The sequence below is a fragment of the Metopolophium dirhodum genome, chromosome 9 (assembly GCF_019925205.1).
Source record: "Metopolophium dirhodum isolate CAU chromosome 9, ASM1992520v1, whole genome shotgun sequence".
In the NCBI taxonomy this organism is placed as follows: Eukaryota; Metazoa; Arthropoda; class Insecta; order Hemiptera; family Aphididae; genus Metopolophium; species Metopolophium dirhodum.
Window position 1 is genome coordinate 18771701 of NC_083568.1, and position 23902 is coordinate 18795602.

General features: G+C 29.5%; 4 protein-coding genes across 8 annotated transcripts; 1 reads left to right on the forward strand and 3 right to left on the reverse strand.

Annotated features, from left to right (window-relative positions):
* Positions 1-1302: 1302 nt before the first annotated feature.
* On the forward strand, positions 1303-4336 carry LOC132952683 (DCN1-like protein 4). 5 transcript variants are annotated; one of them, XM_061025042.1, is made up of 8 exons: positions 1303-1430; positions 1633-1831; positions 2172-2280; positions 2361-2455; positions 2527-2671; positions 2759-2867; positions 3092-3299; positions 4029-4336. In XM_061025042.1, exons 3-8 carry the CDS (start codon positions 2201-2203, stop codon positions 4079-4081), a joined length of 690 nt encoding a protein of 229 aa, XP_060881025.1. In that variant the 5' UTR covers positions 1303-1430; positions 1633-1831; positions 2172-2200; the 3' UTR covers positions 4082-4336. The 5 variants fall into 5 exon arrangements, with proteins under 5 accessions (XP_060881025.1, XP_060881024.1, XP_060881023.1 ...); XM_061025041.1 differs by having other exon boundaries at positions 1341-1527; XM_061025040.1 differs by having other exon boundaries at positions 1341-1831.
* Positions 4337-4752: 416 nt separating this feature from the next.
* On the reverse strand, positions 4753-11506 carry LOC132952682 (leucine-rich repeat-containing protein 40-like). Its single transcript, XM_061025039.1, has 10 exons — positions 11368-11506; positions 11072-11261; positions 9411-9637; positions 9255-9319; positions 7849-7965; positions 7220-7299; positions 6982-7055; positions 6035-6090; positions 5700-5832; positions 4753-5386 (listed from the first exon to the last, which is right to left on the reverse strand). The coding sequence occupies exons 1-10, from the start codon at positions 11446-11448 to the stop codon at positions 5336-5338; spliced, it is 1074 nt and encodes a 357-aa protein (XP_060881022.1). The 5' UTR covers positions 11449-11506; the 3' UTR covers positions 4753-5335.
* Positions 11507-12436: 930 nt separating this feature from the next.
* Positions 12437-18223, reverse strand: LOC132952089 (uncharacterized). The gene is made up of 4 exons (XM_061024237.1): positions 16305-18223; positions 14404-14472; positions 13157-13246; positions 12437-13009 (listed from the first exon to the last, which is right to left on the reverse strand). Exons 1-4 carry the CDS (start codon positions 17352-17354, stop codon positions 12944-12946), a joined length of 1275 nt encoding a protein of 424 aa, XP_060880220.1. The 5' UTR covers positions 17355-18223; the 3' UTR covers positions 12437-12943.
* Positions 18224-18388: 165 nt separating this feature from the next.
* On the reverse strand, positions 18389-23164 carry LOC132952090 (uncharacterized). Its single transcript, XM_061024238.1, has 4 exons — positions 22211-23164; positions 20805-20873; positions 20598-20687; positions 18389-18647 (listed from the first exon to the last, which is right to left on the reverse strand). The coding sequence occupies exons 1-4, from the start codon at positions 23162-23164 to the stop codon at positions 18594-18596; spliced, it is 1167 nt and encodes a 388-aa protein (XP_060880221.1). The 3' UTR covers positions 18389-18593.
* Between the last annotated feature and the right edge of the window lie 738 nt (positions 23165-23902).

Below are 23902 nucleotides of genomic sequence, written 5' to 3' on the forward strand. Positions count from 1 at the left end.
TTGTAAATTATGATATACGACAGGGTTTCAAGTATTTTGAGTAACATTAAAATAAGTATGTAATTGGTAGTTCAAAAATCGTTATTTTTTTGATTCAATATCCATATTTCTACCAATTTAAAATAATTTACACATTTTTGTGATTATAACAAAATTTTAAATTCCAAATCCTATCAAAAGAGTCATTATGCTAAGGATTTATGATAATTATTTTATTAATGGCTATAGTAATAAGAATAACTTATGAGGAATCTTATATTTTTATCCACAAACAAAAATATATACCTAAATAAATTGAAAAAAAATTGAAATGGCAGTATAAAAAGCACAAAATGTTTCAAATTATTTTTAAGTTTTCCATGTCTAGAAAATAGTAAAATACTAATATGAATAATATTCGGTGAAAATGTCAAGTACCTATTTGATGCCCGTATGCCCGTATACCCGTCAATTTATGTGTCACATAAGACATAATAAATTATGTCATTCACTATTCATTTTTGTGTTATACGGTTATAAAAAAAACAAAATCGATTATGTCAAAAACTTTTGCGTAAAAATGTTTTTTTTTGTTCTTCATGGTTTTATTAAAAAGTTTTGTAAATATGTTTCATTTAAAGTAACAATCACAAATATGACGTATATAATAAAAGGTATTTGAAAAAAAGATAAAATAATTTGAGAACTATCATTTAACTACGGTCTAACCTCTACCATGACTTGTACATTGAACTAATACATTGTATAATGCATAGAAAATGCTAATATAAACATATTCTACTGTTATTCGTTTTTAAATTTCAACAAAATTAGAAAATCTTTGCGTAAAATTCATAATTCCCGTTTTAAACAGATTTATTTTCGTTATGAATTATTTTGAAAATTACTGGTAATTTTTGATTTTTACCTCGAAAAAGGCCTTAGTACCATTGGCCATTGTAAAAACAAAAATCTGCTTCCTACCAGAAAAGATAGGTATTGAATATTAAAGTCAATCTATAGGCATCAAAGTATTTTTTCTACTTTTAGATCGTGTACACATTCAAAATCGTACCAAAATCGTGTACTCATTGGTGTAAAATGAGTCGACTAGACCACTCAGAAAGTCAGAAATCAGAATCATAAAAATAAAAAATTATGATCGGTCAAAAAGTTTGAAAATGTAATACAAATTAAAATAGCCAGTCAAAAATAATTTCTTTATTATACCACGGTATAGTTATAATAATATGTGACTGATCAATCCACCTTGGTACGTACACCTTGGTACGTATCATATCATATCATATGTGTGCAATCGTAATAGCAAGTACGTTTGGTCTTGGTATGTGGTATATTGTTGGTCAAGAACCGTCGCAAGTTTATCGTACCCTTTTTCTAAAATGTATTGAATTTCGACATACAGCATTACGGCAATACAGCGTATAAAAGTAAAAAATCCTACTACCTACATTTAATCTACTCAGACAATTCTGTGCTACTATCTAGATTTTTACGTTTCACATTATGCACTAGACTACCTATTCAGTAATAGATCTTTTTAAATTATAAATTTAAAAATTAAAAATTAATTAACCAGATAAATGTATAATAATATTAATATCTAAAAACATTTATTTTTATATATAATAGTAACTAATAATAAGAACCAATAAGAAACTAGTCAAATCCAATCTGTAACATTTTGATGATAACCGAGAATATTGTCGATCGTTTCCGAAATAAAACAACAAATCCCCGAGTTCCTGATCGTCGTACCTACAATAATAACAGCGTAATCCTACTTTAATACGCTACGGCAACTTATATTAGATAACAGTAAATTTGTCTCGTAAGTATTAGTGTACATTTTTATACAGTGTTAAATTAGTTAAGTAGGTAGTTATTTATAATATTGACAAGACAATCGTATGGTAACTGAACGATGCGGAAATAACGCGTAATTAAAATATTTTAAATAGTAGGCAACAATAATGTAATGTGAAAATTTGAAATAATTCACTTGCAAATCATGGCAAGTATTGATATTTTATGACTTATTTATAAATTGCTCCATCAAAATTATATAAAAATGTTCCTATCAACATGATAATAATTTGTCTACGATCCCAATCTTCTACATTTTCATAAGATTTAATGTATTTTATTTATAATGAGCCTTACTTTTTTAGATATAAAAATTAAGTTAAGAACTATCTAAATGATGGCAAGGAAACGACGTAGTACAACAGAAATAAATACAGCTGAAAATGCTTCGGTTCCAAAACGTCGTTATACTAGGTTAGTTGGAATAAATTGATACCTACAATCATACACTACTTGATTGTATATTTTCAAAATTTAAATGTTTTCATTTTCAGTGCACAAAGAACTCATCTTGAAGAAATGATTGTTTTTAATCATAAAAAATGTCTTTCGTGGTATCATAAATATACAAATGATGTCGGCGAACTAGGTATTTATAAAATAAAAGTATAATGCATTTTTGAAACTTTGATATTATCCATATACTTAAATTATTTAAAGGACCCGAAGGCATGGAAAAATTTTGTATGGATATCGGGGTTGACCCAGAAGATTTAGTAATGCTTGTTTTGGCTTGGAAAATGAGTGCTAAATCAATGGGCTATTTCACAAGTGCTGAATGGTTAAAGGGTCTTACAGAATTACAGTAAATATCTTGATTTATATATTTAAAATTGATATAATACCTATCTCAATCTATATTAATAATTAATAAGATATATTTTGATGGCAGGTGTGATTCAGTTAAAAAACTTCAAAGTAAATTGGAATCTTTGAGGTTGTGTTTCAATGATCCATTAGCATTCAAAAGTATATATAGATATGCATATGATTTTGCAAGAGTAAGTTTTACTTTTAGTATCATAAAATAATAATATTTGTTATAGTATTATTTCATCATTCATAGATATGAAGTTTTTATGATTATTGTGATGACAAAAAACAAAATTATTATTTCCTTTATCACTTATGTTTCCTAATGTACTCATTTTTAACTTTTTTAGACTATTAAAGTTGTACTGTTTTTATTCTAAATGAAAATATAAGTTTTTTTTTCATTTTTAAGGATAAAGATCAACGTAGTATGGACATAGAAACTGCAAAATTAATGCTAAATTTATTGCTTGGAAAACAATGGAAACTTTACACTTTATTTGCTAAATTTATAGATCAATCCAAATATAGAGTTATTAATAAAGACCAATGGTGCAATATATTAGAATTTTCACGATCTATCACTACAGATTTGGCAAATTATGACATAGACGGAGCATGTAAGTTTTATAAAATATTTTTACTTAAGTACCTAATTCAATTTTTAAAAATTTAGTTTTATATCATTAGGTTCTATACAAATTTATTCAATTTCAATGCTTTGTAATTTCTTACGATCTATGTTTATTGTACCTATATTATTCAATCCATTTTATAAATCTGTTAGTTTTAACTAGGTATACCAATTTAATAATTATTGTGAAAACTAAAAATAATTATGTAAAGTAAATGTCTGGTTGGTAAAACAAACAGATATTTTGTTTTTTTTTTAACGATTAATTAATTCAAATTATACTCTATTTAGTATTTAGTATAAGAATGTCTAAATTTGTTCATGAGTACTGATTATGGAGCCACCGGCACTTATCTTTATTCTTTGGTAATAGTCCGAACAAATACTAGATAGTATATATTATAGTATATTATTATTTACTAACCTCACCTAAGATACCTACCGGTGGCTCAGTTATCAGTATTCTTCCACAAATTTGGGCATTCTTATGCTGAATAGATTTTATACAATTATATTTTTATTATTTAACATTCAATGAGTTCGTTACTACAGTTGAATATTAAATACAATTTAATATGACTCAATAATTTTTTCTCGTGTTGTCAATAAATTTTACACCATTTAAAAACCCTGTCTATATTATAAATTACATATATTTATTATTTTGTAATATTTGCTTACTCTACTATTTTAAAATGTATATTTTTATTTATAGGGCCTGTTATGTTAGACGAGTTTGTGGACTGGATAAAAAATAGTAACAGCTGAAATTATGAAGAGGATTGCCTACCAGGATTAGTTACTGGAACAATATAAGTTAAATACCATTTAATAAAACTGAATCGATCTCTTGTATGCTTTTCCAATTTCCATATAAATAAATTTTTAATTTCAGTAATATTTCAAAAATACAGTACATGATACAAATCACTTTTTTTCAAGTCTTCTATTAAAAATATTTTTTATACATATTTATATAGTATATTAATATGAATAATTATAATAAAATCATTCACACAAATATTTTTTTGTATTTATTTATATTTATTCAAATATGTATTGTAATAATAAGTTACGAAGAATAAAATCATATATCATAATGTTTGTTTTACAAAAAGTACTTATGATAAATAATATAAAAATATACATTTCATATAAGGGTGGGAAAATGAATGTCTTACATAAACTTATATAGTTAAACCTGTCACTTATTTGACACTGAATTTTTTTATTCAATTATAAAGTAATTCATATCAGAGGAATAATAGTAAAATTATGGAGGTTTTGTAAAAATTATATTTTTCAAATATTTTAATTTAAAACCGTAGCAAAAAATAAACATTTAAATCAAAAGTATTTGATAATAATATTTTATTAGTTATTGATCTGATAATTGTTGTTAAATAATAATAATAATAATGTGTAACACATGTCACATATTCTATACTCTGTCCAGCAAGATAACACACAGTGGCCTGACGAAAATCAGCATCCACAGAACATCATGTCTACAACAGTGGAACTGGTGTTAAGTGGGGATGCACAGTTGGTATATTCCCTCACTGAACAGAGTAATATTATCAACAATATGTATACAGTTGTGTTGTTTATGTATTAAATAGAATATAAGAGTTACGTATTAATGAAAATGTCTACTGTACATGTATACTTTTCAATAGAATAGCAAGAATACATTTTGGCAATAAAATAAAATAATTTATGCTGGAATTATTGTTTTAAAAAAGAGTGTATGTGCTGTGAATTGATTTTATTTAAGTGATCTTGGAGTGATATTAAAACGCTGAATAGAGAGTAAATGAACCTAATAGGCAATAACCAATGTCCAATCTTTATGAGCTTATACTTCCTAAGTTTGGGGTTATGTATCATTTTTAGCTATTTATATTTATCATCAATCAAAAGTCTATAAATATATAACTAGTACAAGGCAAATGTAATAAAATAAATAAAAAAGTATTTTATTTTAATTGGTATTTAAGTTATTGTTCTGGTCTTCTTTTATTAGATCATGCGCGTTTTCAACTGGGAAATTCTTTTTTGTATATCATGCAACTGCCAACAGAAAATATATTCAATAGAAATTAGTATAATATGACTACAAAGATGTATGATGCAAAATACATAGTATACAGTGTGTTTATCGATTAAAGGAACACAAAATATTTCAAAAGCATGACCGGATGACCCTGAATTTTATTTACTTTTTTTACTGCATAAAGGACTTAATATTACACTTATTTTTAAAAAAAACTTTTAAAGTTGTTTGTAGGATAAAAACCAATGAAATTCAGGGTCATGTATTTGAAATATTTTGTTACCTTTATTATACACTGTATAATATTATAGAACAGTATAATTGTCAAACCTTTTGAATTTCCCAATCAATATTTGATATTTTTGGATCATTCTTTTTATCGCTGTTTGCATTTTCTACATTGTTTGATGTTAAACTTATAAGCATTTTGTAAATATCTGACATTTCCAAGTCAAAGTCAAACCTTCAAAATATCAAATATACTTAATTACAATTATTAAATAACTGATACATACATTTTTAAGTCCCATAATATTTTTTTATAAAAATAAATGATAGTATGATAAATTTTTACGTTTATAATATGGCCAAGTGGATAACAAACTAATATGTATTCAAAGCTCTAAATGAAGTTAAAATACAAAAATAATAAATATAGTACTTACGGTTTAACTACTGTACGTTTTACAACATTCTTATAGTTAATATTTTCCATACTTTCCTAAAAACAAATTTATCATTATAAATGAAATACATTATTGTAAAAATAATTATACTTGTAATTTTAAAATTGTACAGTTAGGTAGGTACCTATTCATAGCACCATTTAAACCTACATTTTTGCAAAAAAAGCTAATCTGTCTATTGATTATTTGGTATTAATTGTTATACATCTTGCCAGTACCTTTATAACTTACTTGGTAAAAGTAACCAACATTACTAACATAATTTATTGTAACTTAAAATGCTAACAAATAAAATACTATTAGTTCAATATTCAAATATAGATGAAACTATATTTATAAAAAACAAATGACTTTCTTTGATTGAAAATGTTAGGTAAAAATTAACCTAGGATAAATGTTCTTTACATTATGATTCATGGTTAATATTAAATTTAAACATTTGATATAATACCTATTGCCACTATTTCTGCTATTATAATTTAAGGTGGTATACCAGTAAATTCTACTTATTAATTTATATCGATCAATTACCCCCTTACTGTCCATGGCTAACAAATATATTAATTTTTTAACAAAATTTTAAATTGAGGACTAATGGACGTAAATGTTCTACAAGTTTACAAAGTTTATTTAATAAACCTATTTCTAGTTTTATTTACAATCCTTTATATTATCATGCGGCATGCTAAGTATGCTATAGTTATTTTAAAGATTCCAGTGGCCAGTGCCCAGTAGCTATGTCATACAATGTAATAGGAATATTTAGAAGATAATTATTAAATGTTTTGTGTTTATTGGTAAGGCACTTTTTTCCTAGATTCCATACAATAGACATTTCTAGGAAATATTTCTCAGTGTCTCAGGGAGCCAATCCGTCCCAGCAATTAAACATGTATCTACATTTATTTTATTGACTAAATAATTACTTTTCTGTACGTTTGTCTGGATATAGTTTTAGAAAATTCTTTATTTACTCCAAATGGTACCTCGAGTCCTTGATCTAAATTTTAAAAAAAATGTATAACATAATAATTGGTATATATTATATTATTATATTATACAGTAAAATAGGTATACATATCATTATAATACTTATTGCTTATTACGTTAGATTAAAATATTTAATATACACTATATGACTATATAAAGTAGGTAAGTACTCACAGTTTTTTAATTTGTGTGTATTTTCAAAATATTGCAATTGTTTTGCTTTATCTCTCCATATTTTCAGCGTTTCTTCATCTCTAAACATTTCAAAATATATTAAATTATAATTTATAACCTAACCAGAAAAATAAAAACACAACAGTGGTGTCCCTATGTGGCTATATGTCATAGATTACTAAATATTATTAACTATAGTGTATGTACCTTGTCTGACTAGTGACCTCACATGACGCATGTCCACATTGTTATGAATTATGATCAGTAACAAAAATTTGGTTAAGTGTGTGCAAGAGGGAGGAAGGGGAAGGGCGCTTGACATTTTTACCTAATAAACATTCTTCAATTTTTAACTTAGGTCATAGGCGGACAGGAGGTCCATTCAAATTTCAGGGGGTGCTAACATTATTAACATCAATGTAAGTGGGGGGACTTTGATCCTACCAAACTAAAAAAGGAGGGGGTTAGCCCCCTCAAGCCCCCCCACCCACCCACCGATTTCCACCAATGACAGGTACTGGCGTACCGTATATATTTTTCCCCAAACATGATTAAGAATTAACTGGTATATTATTATGTAAATGTAAAGAAAGTAAATATAAGATATAATTCTTAACAACTAAACTCACTTGTGAGATTGTAAAATTCGTTCTTGTTTTTCTAAAATTACTTTTTGTTTTTCTAAATAAAGTCTCTCTAATTCTTTCATCCTAATATCACGATCAGTAACTAAACGATCGCTGCTCCTAAATTGTATAACACATAACAAAAGTTTAGATAGGTAATTCATTAATATTTAATTAGTAAGTACCTAATATTGTAATACACTAAAAATACTAATATTAGTAATCTTAATATAGGTACTGTTATATACATACTGGCCAAGTACCTACCTACTATATACCTATAATCCATAATAAAAGTATAATTAGGTACTTCAGTAGGTAATTCATTAATTTGTAAATAATATTGTGAAAATGTCATGTATCTAGGTCATTTTTTTAGAGTTACACCAAAAATCGATTGCGTTAAAATTCCCGGTTTTTCTTTTTTTTCCGACGCATTTCAAAAACTACTAGGAATTTTAACCTAACCACCCCAATGCACCAACTAGATTCACTTTCCCATCAAACAAGATACTGAAGTTGAAAATCGAAGCATTATTTCGACTACTTATAGTGTACAAAGACACAAAAAATAAAAATAAATAAGACATCATTGTAAAATCAATACATTCAACGCTCCGCTCAGAATTTAAAATTATAAAATCAAAAATGTGTATGTTATCTACATCAAAACAATTAAAAATAGCATCTATATAGTATAGATGTATATAGTAGAGGTCCCGTTTCGTACCCTTATCCTGTTATCCCCTGGGGAATCTTCGGGTCACTAAAATGTCCTGTTTTCAGAAAGTAAAAGACCAACAATTAACGAAAATAAAAAATAAAATTTTCGAGGCGCCTGAAATTGAGAACCAGAAATTATTGGGTTACAGTAAAACCAGATGGCTCGCACTAATACCTGCTATCGAAAGAGTTTTCCAGTTATATGTAGTATGTACCATTGAAATATTATTTCTTAAGCATAAAAAAATGTCCAACAGTTTCAAAGAAATTCTCCGAGTGTCTAAATTCTATGTTGGCAATTATTTGGTACCTATGTAAAATATATACAACTAAATATGTGTGCGCGGGTAATGTCCTATTTGTATTTTGTACATTTTTGCGGTAATGGGCAACGCCCTAAGGGCCATCCCTTGAGCTCTTGATATAAGTATATTGTTAAAATATATTTTTTTTTCTTTAAAAGATGTATTTAATTTCAGTATTGTTAAGTGCCCATTTAATGTTTTATGATTTTTCTTATCACAAAATAGTAGTAGGTATATTATAAACCATTAGGACATTGGGTACCTACTGTTCACAACTATACCACCCGGCACCCAGCATAAGACGATTATAGTATTATATTATTTTATTATATATTACAGTAATACAGTGATTAAAATTGATAAATAAGTATAAATACCAACCAATTAGTAAGAAATATCATTGGCCAACTATATCTTTCCATCAACTGCATTTTTGACGTAGCTATCTAAACAGTTATAATACAATTTATATTATAATAGGAGAGAACAATAAATATATATTTTATTAGTTTTAGTAATTTATAGTTTTATAGTTACATTTTTTTTATTTTTTTTGTTTTTTTTAAGTATTTTGTCCTCTATTTTTTTTACTACGTTTAATTCATCATTATTTAGTTGAATTGTTTCCATAATATTTTGATCACTTTTCCATTTTTCTTGTAAAAAACTTATTAAATATTTAGAACCTTTTTTCACCATATCTCTAGTAAGGCAATCAAGTGGATTTCCAGCAACATGTAATTCTCGAAGTTTCGGTAATGATCCTAATAAGTAATATATAAGTTTATATGCAATATATAATTTAAATTATATAGCTTTATAATTATATATGTATTAAAATATGCTTACAATATCTTGTAAGGATTTTAATTTAGTGCAAAATGTAATTTAGTGATCAGTGATGTAAGATAGAACGTTTCATACAGGCATTTTAGTATGACTAGGTATATTTAATTTATATAATATAATAATATGTACCTATGTTATTTATTTTATAATAAAAATAGTAAATATTAAATAATTTTAGTTGAAAAACTACATAACTAGACTTCGAAAAGTAAGTACCCACCAACTACCAAAAATAACTAAAATTAAATTAAAAAGTGGGTGACGCTCTGCTGTACAGTAGATTACAATGGGTCACTGTAATGGATGGAGTTAAATTTGAATTCAATGATATCATATCATTGTATAAGAAAGTAAGAAACACGATTTTAAGCAATTGACCCCTCAGATATAATCGTAAATTACCTACGTTTAATTTATACGTTTACGTATTCAAAATTGGTCTCATTTCCATGAATGTATGAATGTGCCTGATAATTATATTATTACTATTATTATTGATATCTTATTTATTATTATGACATAATACATAATGAACATATTGAGTAATTTTTATTTATATATTGTTACTTTTGAATATAACTTCAGGTATAAAGTAAATATGTTTTATGTCTTGTTTCAATATAAAAATGTATAAATATAATGTATTTATAATTATATTACCTATACTATAATTTAGCAATACATTTATATAATTCTTATATTATAATATACTAACCTATATCAACATTAAAAGAATAAAATACTAAGAAAGGTTTTCTGTTATAAATCACAAATAAATAATAATAAATAAATATATAATAGTTGTTAGATGTTCTATGTTTTGCCCTCCCCCTTATGAAAAATAATTCCTGCGCCACTGTGGCTACCGTATTACTAATAACAATATAAATATAATATAAAATATCCTATAGGCTGACAAACCTCCGCTCAGAATCGTTTTTCGTATATATTATATCATTAAATTAAATTTAACACCATCCATTAAAGTGACCCACTTGTAACCTACTGTACAACAGAGCAACACCCACTTATCACTTTTAATCTTTTATAATATGTATAATATATTATAAGCACTGTACCTATATAGTAAGTCATAGGCGCAAATGGAGAGGAGGTTTTAGGGGCTGCCACAGTGTCACCCCTAAATATTTCCTAATTTTTTTTTAGCTCATTCTATAGTATTATATTAGAGCTTCACCCCTCCCCCTAAATCTTAAATGCTATTTGCGCCTATATGTAACATTGTAACTAGGTAGAATACCTATATATACTAGGTGGATACATATAAACAATATAGAATATAGGTATACTTAGATATATTAATAATATTTTAAACTATTTATACATACCCAGCGTTAAAGGCAATCGCTTTAAATCGTTTTTGCCTAGAAGCAATACCTGTAAATTTTTGTGACCCTGAATACCGTCAGGTAATCGACGAATTCGGTTGCATCTTAAATCTAACCACATAAGATTTGTACAACCAGTAAATAATTCGTCGGGTAATGTCCGGATGAAGTTATTGGCCAAGTACAAATACTACGTGAAATTGTTATTATAAAAAACATAATATCAATTAATTAAAATACAAACAGTACGCACATAGGAACAAACATATTATGTAGGTATTAGATACTGCACTCACTCTAACGAAACAACCAATCTCTTGAACAAGAGATTCAGATATAGACATAATATTTCTATTTTTTAGAGTTACGATTTCCATCGTTTTTATTTATAATATTATTATAATAAAATTGCTAAATCAAAATCGGATTGTAAAGGTACGTCACAACAAAATAATAAATTGTGATATCAATACATACATTATATTATAGTGTTGTCATGACAACAGTTTGCTGTTTAAAATTAACTAATTTAATTCTAAGAGCGGAATCTTTTTGTTACCTATGTTATTTTAAGTTCCATCTGTGTATAATTCTTACTTCTTGGTAAATAATCAGGCAAAAAGTCAGTAGAAAACATTCCAAACAAATCATATTACATTTCCGAACTATAATAATATAGATATGTAGGTATAACTATACTATGTGACACTTTAGATTTTAGAGCATTCATTTTGCACATTTGCCCCCAAATACATATAATACACTTATATGTATATAAATGATTCTTCATATAAAGCAGTTCTTCTCAAACTCTTTTTTACGACAACGCCCTAATTTAGATCCATAAAAATGGTGACACACTGTCGCACTTAAGATAATTAATGGATTTTTGAAAAAATAACAATTATAAAACTGTTTGTGAAATGTAAACTGAAATCGATACTATCTTCACAAAATTGTTTTTCTTATCTGTGGTTTATATTAACACGTCATAATGTCACATATATTTTATAGTTTGAAGTTTGAACACAAAATAAAAATAACCAATTTTTTGGCGACACACATCATGATAATGCGCGACACACCAATTGAGAACCACTAACATAAGGTAGATCATATTCTATGTTTTCAAGCAAGATCAAAATTCCCATTTTAAAGCACAGGTTTTACACAGGTTTTGCACTGATTTTACCAGCCCTAAGGGCCCGTTTTACAATCGTTAAACTAAGGTTAAACCACCGAATTCGGCCGGTAAAATCACTGGGTTATAGGCGTAACCGAGGTTTAAACTATGATTGTAAAACAGGCCCTTAATGTTAATAGTTTAATACCATGCAATAACCGACATTTCCCACGCTTTACTAGACAGTAATAGCCTAAATAAATATAATCGTAAAATATACTTCGCTTTATTAACTATTTCTAATGCACAAAATCTAAAATGTATAATATAAATTATAATATAGGTACAATCATTCTGAACGATTTATAATTCCGGGTTAATACTTAATATAGTTAATAGGAATATTGAACTATCATCTAGATTCTAGGTTATGTACTTGATTTACATCTATAATTAGGTAGGTAACTATAATTACTACGATCAATGTTGTATTTTAAAAAGATAATATTTGTTGAATTTTAATTACACATTATTTTCATGGCATACAATTATATCATATATTTATATTTTGTAGGTAGGTACCGACTACTGATCTATATTACAATTCTGTATAATATATTACCTATTTAGTATTTACCTACATAATAGTATAATACAACTACAGCATAAACTTAAATGTAAAAAACTACTTATAAAATAACGTAATATTTCACACCAAGTTGATAGTTTTAATCTGTATGTGAAACTTTTCATACTTTCATGTTTGTCTGGTATTGTATCAAGATGACAAGATAAGTCAAACCAGCAGCAAAAGTCTTTAAAAAACAACAAAATAAAACATAAAAGTAGAATTACCTAGAATCTAGATTGTTTTTCTAATTTGTATTAACAAATAAAAATAATTATTACATCTAATTAATAAAATAACATAGTTTACCTTTACGTATGAATATTTAACTTACTGAAATAATGAGACGAATATTTAACGTAAATATATCGCATGCTGTGAATTCGACAGAACTATGAGAAAGTTGATCCAAAAACAAATGAAGCTGCATAAAAAGTGATAAATACATGATTTATAATAATTTTATGGTTAAAGACATCGCATTGACGATTTAATTATAGTCCGGGATAAAGGAGAGCAATTTGCTGCATCTATTCAATAATTTGGCCATGTAATCAGCCACATTACTACATTAGCGCAGTTTTATATACACTATGCACAGCTATGCTGCACTAAGGGTTTAAAGTGAGGAAAAATTGCAGGGGGAGTCGGGGGACTACTGTCTCCGTATAGTTTTAAGCGTTCCATGTATAATTGTATTTATATCTAATGTCTAATGTGCATTATGTAATGTATAAATAGTGATTGTGTAAGCATACTCATCCCACATTTAGCCCTAAATAATGTTAATCCTAATTTGTTAAAGGGGACGCTTTTTAACCATTGTCAGAAGTGGGGGGACTGAGTCCCTCTGTGCCCCCCTCTGTTAACCACTGGCTAAAGTGGGCAGATTCCAGTATACATTAGAAATTGCAAGAAAACGAATTACTGCTATGAAAATCAATAATATGAATTTTTCAGCATAACGCTGTGTCTGCAATTTATTCTACATAAATACATAATATATATATTTTTTTTAATAATACAGGTCAGTTGATACTTGGTCACCTATTGAACGATTACTTAAGAATTACTAAACACAATTCAAAGTAATATATACAACAATTAATAAACAACAACAATTGAAAAATATTAAATTAAATTCTATATTAGATATAGAATTAAAATTTGTCTATTCAGAGGACGCCAGCGCCACCCGTGTTCCGTGTGTCTTATCTCTGTCTTCCAAACGTAAAAGATATAGCATGGCAAATTTGCGTTCAGTAGCATTAATATAACAATGACTCGACCTAGAATCAGACTTAAACGTAAGAACATAATCTGTGGTCTACCGTTGGTTTTTAATGATATTTTAATTTTTAAGTGGGTTATGAATTATGATCATTTTATATTTAACATAATATATCTATTCATAAATCGTTTAAAAATTAAAATATCGTAAAAAACCAATGAGAGAACCAACAGATAATGTTCTTACCTTTAAGTTTAAACACATAGGTAAGGTCAATTCGCTCACAACACATGTATCGCGGGTGTGGCGGGCGTCCTCTTAGCATAAAATATAAATATATATTTATTTACCTCTTGATTTATACTACAGTCCAAGCAATTACTTTTTAAGTTTGCTATAAGTGTCTTTGTATAAAGAGCCTGAAACATATAATTATTATTTAATATTACCTATTATGTACATTTAATAGTAATTAAAAAGTGAAGACTAAAGCCTAAAGGTGCAATAGCCAGAAACATTGCTGCAGTAAGTGCGCAGATAGTTATAAATTATATTTATTAATTATTATGTCATTTAAAATATTGCGATTATATGTCTCGCTTTAAAATTTAAATATCGTAAAAAAGCCAACGTAAGAACACCAGATTATGTTAGTAAATTTGAGCTTGATAATATAGGTCTATTCACTCCAATAATAAAGCAAACAAGTAACAAATAACGAACACAAGTTTGGTACGCCTGGTTCACTTGGTTCTGTTGAACTCAAAATTTATATGTTGCGCGTGAATCATCGCAAGTCCATTCTATACGCATATTCAGTAGCGTAACTGGGTAAAAAACTAGTGGGAAGGGGAAAAAAATAAATTATTTATCAAAATAAAAACCCCTCTCTGGTTTAAATAGATGTTTATTCTATGTATAGGTGCGTTCCAAACGGCTCCCGTCGAAAAATGTTTCACCCAAATTTAGCTAATGTATGATTTTCATATTTTCATATTTATATATTTTTCTATTTTTTATTCAATGTAACATCGACTCCGCTAGCTCAGGTAGTCTAAAAACAATCTATAGACTCCGCCACCCACCAATGTTTATCTCAACCTGGTACCTGTTGCTGTCAACCTATTTCTGTTATAATAATAATAATATATCTACAAAATAATTCAACAATTCATTTAAATATTTTTAAAAAATGAATGGAACATAATGCCAATTTATATTTACATAAATTGTAAAAATTTGATAAAAAAACATAGGACATGAAGAAAATATACCACCAACAAATATCGTATTAGACGAGCTTAGAGCCTTCAGATTACTATCTGTAAAAAAACACATCATATTGTTCACCAAATCTGTATGTATTAAAAATTACTCTCCTTCAACAGTTCTTATTTCACGATTATTCATACCTTCAATAGTTCAATCATTTCAACAAGATTTTTTGGAAGTGAAAGATATACATTTTCTACGTTCTCAATGTACCTACATACATTGTTTAATATTATCAACATAGTAATTTTCAATGATATTTTTAATTTGAGGATTTTTAAGTATTTCGCGATTTATAATTTTTGAAAGACTTTCTGTAAAATCAGTAAGTTTTCTTTTGAGTTGGTTTGAAAATATATTTTTTTAATACGTTAATTGGAAATTTTACATATTTTAAAATGTCTGTTAAAGATTCGTTTATGTATATTTATTTGCATTACACTTTTTACTAACACATTTCCACTTCTAAGCACATAAATACTTGACAAAGTTTGTTTTAAAAAAATTTTCATTTTGATAAATAAATAAGTTATTTTCTCGTTTACCAGCTACAATTTAGAAATTCATTATTTCGAAGTATAATCACACGAGGATAAGTCGAGACTAACCAGATTAGTGCAGCCAGTGCAGGACGATATGATTGGTCGCTATAGCCTATAGTCGTATACACGTTAGATTATCATTAATTAGCGATAACGTTTTTATACAGGTATTTCATATATATATAATATTATTTTGTAATATAGCTATGTGAGTAAAATAAAACTATGATTTTTGTTCGGGAAGATTATTTTTTCCCTGGCGGAATCGATATACCTTATCCCCTAGTATAAAAAGGTCTGGCGGAATCGATGAAACCCCGAATGGGTTACGTCCCTATGTAGGTATGCCTAATTCCCCCCCCCCCCCCCATCTACTGCATATATTATATTAATAATAAACCAAACTGCGTTTTATACGAACATAATATGTGAATCACCTGCTTCGTGGTGTAATGTGACATCAGGATGATGCCCACGTATCGCACTGCGTAGTGCAGCATCCAGGAGTATATGATGAAGTTAGACATTATGTATTCACCCATCACGTGAAACGTCTCGTAATATATGTCAAAAAATGACATCACGCACAGCGCGCACACCGACATGCCCAGCTGCACACCGAACAGCCGGTTCAGACAGCTGATAGCTTCGCGCAGCAGCCAGTGTCTGATCCGCAGCGTCTCGACTGTGACGGTTGCCGCCACAACGCTGCCCAACGGGTCCTGCACCGCACGGTCCGCGACCGCTGCATGTGCGCCGTCCGCAGCACCGGGTGACGCGAGTGCAGCTGCAGTGCCGGGCGCATCGGGTGTTGCTGCAGCGGTCGCGCGGAAGTGTCTCGAAAAACGTGCCAACCCTGCGGGCCCGCCCAGCACGGTTACGTCGTCGTTGACAGTTTTCAGCTTGTCATACAACACGAAACACTGTTCAGCGAATTGCGTCTCAGAACAGCACATGGTCAAGTTCTGGACGTAGATGAACGTGTAATGGACGATCGCCAGCGTAGGGTCAACGCTGTCCGTCCACAGAATCCATAACCGCATCGCATTGACCGGTATGACCAGCAGCATGCATGCGCACACAGCCGCGGCCGTGAACACCTTGTACCGGCTGGCCTCGGCCGCCGTCGTGGGCGAGTACGTTTCGTAGCACTCCATCGTTTCCGTGTACTTGTCAAATCCCACCGTAACCGAGTACGATAGAGCGATCCTCGACAGCATCGACGTCACGTTCAATATGCCCGGGTAGATCTGTTTCAGGATCCTGATCGACTCGCTGGTGCACTTTTCGCCGATCCGGCACACGACCACCGTCCCCGCGAACAGCGCGTATAAGCTCGATGCCAACAGCAGCACGGTGGACAGTATCGGAAGTGACGTGTTACTGTTCCGGCGGCCACCCTGCACGCTTGCCGGGAACACACCAAAAACCTTCCAAAACAACGTGATCGGCCAATAAACCAACATTTTATTATTACTTATTACCATTTATTATTGTGACGGACGACGTTTGAGAGATCTATAATAAACAGCTCCGATAATAGATGTTTGTGTATTCATGCCCTTATTATACCTGCAGGTTATAATATAATATGTAACGATATATAGCAAATGCTAATAATATGATATATAACCTCAAGTATTCTTACGCTATGACTTATGAGTGATGATATACGTTTGGTCAGAAGTGTCCAGTTTGATTGAGACTTCGTCACATTTAATTTTGTTTCGTTTCACTTATCTTATGTATGTAGGCGGTATGTATGATGTATTGATATAAGTATGTATGTATGTATGTATGTATGTGTGTATGTGTGTATGTGTGTGTGTATGTATAATATAGTAATTAGTATGATACCTATATCTATTCTGACCCTTAATACCCATATACTAAAAACGGAAAATGAATACTTTATTAAGTTAAAAAAACATCAAATATGTACATTTACTCGACTTGACGTTTGATACACTATTTTTAATCGATCACGTTATGTTGTATTATATTTTTATATTAATTCAAACGATATAGGTATAGTAGAGTAGGTAACATATCAACTTGACAATTTGTTGACTATTATTATGTATAATCATTTACATATGATATTATAATGAGCATTGTACATTGTACAGTTTGTACCTACTATATGTATATTATAATACTTAATGATATGTTGGTTAATCAATCTTTAATTAATTGTATAGATTTAAAAAACAAAATATTTTATATAGGTATTAATCGGTTGTTATAAAAAAAATTATTACAGTAATAGGTAATTTAAATAAAGTAATAAATATAACATATATTGCTATATGAAATAAGGTGCTTCAGAAATCACGATGTAGATCAAAATGCAAAGAATATTTGTTACTTTTTGGCAGTACGCCAGTACAATTAGGACAAGCTATTGTTTATTTTAGGAATACAATTTATTTAAAATGTTTTCAAGAAAATATAGCTTAAAAACTGAATACCTACTGATAAAATCAAACACCATGTAGGTAATAGATATACCGTTAAAATAATTAAATAGGCACCCACTGTAATTTTTTTTATGCATCATTATTAATATTTTAACTAAAAATCATATATTATAATAAAATGAATAAATATTTTTATACTCAAATTTGAACTAATTAATAAAACTAAATGTACCTATGAATAAGACCTAACAGTGGCCAAGGCTCAAGATTTATATAATACTTAAGTACCTACCTAATTAACTATTTTTATGAATGGAATTGTACTAATATTACCAGATAGGTTGTACCAGCAGCTATAGCCTATAAACAATAATAAAAAAACATTGATTACCTAGTCATTATGTATTCGTTTTTGATATTTTTAGATGATATAATATTATAGTGTATAGTATATACAATTGAACGATAGGAATAAAAAGAATAATACGCAATATATCTTTATACTTCTAAAGATATTACCAGGGTATTTTTCTAGAAAACGCGTTACGATCTCTCACTCTTACTCGTTAAACAATATTCAGAACGTATTTTTCAATTCAAATATATGGACATCCGACATCCATTTTACCACCACCTTCTACTTTGATAACCTTATAAATATTACCAGTTACTAAAGCTCTTAATTTCCTTTATTTTATCGAACGTAATACGATGATGACATTCAGATCTCCAGTTTGCCTCCATAGGTACCTACAATATATTTTTATTTCATGTTAGTTCGCTCGATACTGGAATACGATGTGATAGTCTATTAGTTTGGTATCCTTACATTACTAAGGACCAATTTATTAAAACTTGAGCGAGTACGAAATCGATTGCTCTCGGCTTTCGCACTCAGTCTATGTTCTCAAATTCGTCATTCGCCATGATTACAAGCCTAGCCTAGCTTACGGAGACAATCATTTATATATAATGCCAAATTATAATATGTATAAATTTTTGTAATTTTACATGTATGTATACATTTCTGTTTTAAATGAAAACAAATAAATAATAATAATAATAATAATAATTACATCCCCATACTTCACCGCGCGTTGAGTATTCCCTCATTTTCCTCACGTTATCATGAAGCGAACATCCTATTTCTTTCATTTCTTTTTAATGGCTCCATAGACGCACCTGATATCCTTTCCAGTATTAACTACCATGTATGCCTTCATATTTCTCCAGAAGTCAAGCACCCTTCCTTGTTCCATCTCATTCCACTTTCCATGGACATAACTTATAACCATCCAATCCATAGAATGCTTTAAACCTCCAGTAATGCCTCTATAACTTAATATTAGTTTTTTCTCTTCGTATACCTATTTTATCAATGTTATAAATTATAAATTGTACCACACTAAATATATAATATATATGTTACTTAAAATTTACGTCTGCAGCCTTATTAATATGTTAAAAATAAAATAAAATAATAAGAATATAATGTATTTATGTGATATGTGAATATAAATATCGCACTAAATTGCTTGATAGAAGAAGCCACCTAATGGTGACACTACCTTTGAACCTTTTAACCTTTTGTTTTATTTTTATGTCTTTTTATTTGCATCCAATTCCCGGCAACATTTTCCTGAACGCAAGCTCAGGAGATATCCCATATCCAGGACTTGTGAGTGTGGCAAAGTTCGATAAGAGTGGGTTGGAATGAAAAAGGAATCTGAAGTGTAGAATCTTGAAGTCTTTTAAACATTTTGTTTTCACATTGAATGTGATATAGTAGGTCAACTGCAGGTTGGGTAATTGAATTACGAATTATAACAACAGGAACAATATTAAAACGTAAAAAAATATTTAAAATAGTTTATTTAGCTACCGACGGAGTTTGGTAACTTTTAGAAAATTGTGATCAAAGATCTGTAGTGATGACTGGTGAAATTTGAAAAGGTACCTATCAACATATCACATTAACACCACATTTAATAGGGAACAACAAACAATGGTGTAGTATGGGAAGACAATTTTTTAATTGATTTTATTTGATCAATATTGAAAAAAATATTACAAATTAAGTACTTATATATTAGGTAAATGAAAAAGTATATTATGTATTATTAAATGAAAAAGTCGTTCGCTCGGGCCAAAATATTGTAGTTATTATTACCAAACAAATTTACTGCAGTACATCTATTAATTTTTTTTTAGCAGTAGGTAATTTGTTATTATATGCACGAATGTTTAATTAATTATTTCCAAGTCACCTAGATATTATAATAACTTTATTTATAACATATTTACACTTACCGATTTTATTATCTGTGTATTCAAAGTGAAAAAATCGTACGCGGTAAATTCGATAGATTGGTGGCGTATTTGATTCACAAACAACAACAACTAAAATCATGTAAATCAGTGAAAACACTATAGGTATGTATAATATTATATTAAAGATGGGATTTTATTATTAATTATAATGTTATATTAGAATAATAATATATAGCCATATTTTACCTCTTCCTTTGTACTATAATCCAACATTTGATTATTTGTATCTAAAATGATAGATTTTGATTTTATTGCCTAAAATAAGTGTAAACATAGTATGTATAGAGTAATATTTTCCTATAATATATTCTTAGTTGTTCAGTAAAAATTTGAAATAAGTATACGATGACGCACAAAATAGGGTAGGTACTAGGTATGATATATACGTGCGTAGGGGAGTGCAGGGTACGCAACTGCATATTCAAAACGCATTTTCATCCTTCCAGAAAAGCAAAGATCAAAAAATATAAAACTGTTTGTCTTTAAGCACAAAATAGAGGATAAAATATGTGTGATTAATTGAGGGTTATACGCAGCATGGTTGTGTGTCATACAGACCTACTCTATACAAACTAACCCTAAGTCCCTAACCTCTATACATCGAGACCTATTTTATGTATTACTTAATTCCCGGGTCATTATTAGGTATGTATGAGTTGATTCCTTATTGTCGTATATCAATATAGACTGCATGACCGTAAAGAGTTTGACCGAAGTTATCGATTGCTTTATAGACGAGTTGATGGCAATTCGACTAACAGATGACGAAATAATTGTAGAGTTTATGGACTACGTATTTGATAATTATATTTCCCCAGAAGCATGTTTTCCACCAAGTATACGGGCTCAATTCTCCACTACTTTAAACAGAACTACGAATAGTTGTGATAGTTTTCATTCGAAACTCAACAGTTGTTTTTATATTGAGCGCCCAAATATTTATGTATTTATAGATGAGCTGTTAGAAGTGCAGTTGGCATCATAAATAAAATGCAGAAGCAATGGGACTAGAAAATCTAAGAAAAACCAAGAAAAACAAATTTTTTTGAGAGAAGTGATGTCACGGTATACTGCAGGTAATCTCATTACAATTTTTAAAAATAATGTGTTGTACATTTTTACCAAATTACTAAATTTATAATAATAATTTTCTACCTAATTACTAAATTTTTTAATAATAATTTTTTACCTTAAAAATGACCCGGGAATCAACCCGTACGCAGGCTTTTTATCATTTTACGAAATAACATTTTTGTGGGCTCTCGGCTCTCCTGAATAAATGTATCTGGTGCCCTTTAAGTATTAGGTCTGCAGTGGTGGATATGAGGGGAAGGGGCAATGGGACGTTCACCCTTTTCCTTGGCTGTCTTTTTAACGTTATTTTTTATTATAATTTTTGGATAAGCAAAAAGACAATTTAATTTTTGAAAATTCGCCCCCCATCCCTTATTGGGTGACTTCTGGATCCACTATACTGTATCAGGCCTACACTGCGTGTACAGGATATTTAACACAGTTATACATATTTTATACTTTTAGTTATTACCTACCTACTTAATTGTATAGTAGTTTTAATTAGTTATTATCTATACCTGTTTTGTTGTGTAGTGTGCTACTAAGGTAATCATGAACAATCTCAGAGTGTATTGAAATAACCAACCGTAGACCAATAATTTCGACGGAGAGTTGTGAAATATCTCATAATATATATCAAACAAGGCCATTACCCATAACAAGAACACCGACAGTCCCATCTGAATACCAAGTAGGTTGTTGAGGATGTCCACGGCTTGGCGAGTCAGCCAATGCTTAATTCTGAGTATTTCAACAGCGTTGGCCATCGGGTGGCTAATAAGCCGAGGCCGATAAAAGTCTTTGTCGTATCTGACACACTGGAACGATTTTTTGTAATCTTTCCACATTGTTGCCGAAGAGCCCATTATAAACGGATACTTAACGTAGTTGACGTTTTCGTTTCGTATTTTTTTCAAATCATTGTTGATTCCTCGGAATCTGGTGTAGATTATGAAACACTGGGTGACAAATTGCGTTTCTATGCAACACATGCTCAGGTTTTGAATGTATATGAACAGATAGTAAATAAATAACGTTATGTCGTGGGACTCGTTTTGATACAAATAATACAACCGGGTTATGTTTATCGGTAAAATCATACTCAGGCACACGAAGACGACGGCAAACGAAAATATCTTGTAATTCTTATGTTGCGCAGATGAAGTCGGCGAATACATTTCGAAAGCCATTATAGTTTCCTTGTACTTAAGTAAACTCTGTTTTGATTGAACCATTGTGGCAATCCTTGATAGAAGAGTGGTGGACGCCAACACTCTAGTGTACATTCCAGTCATGGCCGTCGAGAAAACGTTACACCACTGGTCTAATTTGCACAAAGTATTCAACGCGGTAATAAAATTGTAAACGCACGTGACAATTAAGAGTACTGAATACACATTTTGGAATTTATTGTAAGTCAGATCCGTATTGAACACACCACCCAGTTTCCAAAACGATTGGACAAACCACATTTCAGGAAATTATTGGGTATATTGAAGCAGATATGCGTATTAGGTAGGTATAGGTATCTAAATACAATTATTAAAATAAATATCTAATAATACTAATCAGAGACTGATTCAGAGCACCACGAAATCGGATAAGAACCGTTAGGTATTACTACCTACATATATAGTACATGATAATAATATTATTACAAATTACAATCTACAGGTAGGTATTAAATAACTGTTTACAACTAAGCTTTAGACTAGTAGTAGGGTATAGGTACCAGATACAAGGCGTGTACACTGTACACTGTACAACCTAAGTTGTCTAACCTATATAGTATAGCCTAACCTTGTCGATAAAAAAGGGAGGTACGCTATTTTCGGTGTTTGTTTATACTTATGTCTTATACCTAGTACCTACTTATTATATATATTTTTTAACGTTCTGTAAACAAACGTTCTAGACCATTAACTTACAAATAATTAAACGTACTTACATTATTAATTATTTTTTAGAACTGAAGTGGACAGTGGTAGAGACGATTGAGTGGTCTTATAGCATGACTAGTGTTCTTATAACCCTTAAGAATCTTAAGAATAAAACACAAAAACACTTGTTATAATATATGCGATAAAGTTTTTATTTTAAATATATACTAATACAACTGCAGGGTACCTAACCTATACCATCCAGCGTTGCGCGGGGATAAATGAAACCGAGATGGGAAAGCCACACGAGGCAGACAGTAATACCTATAT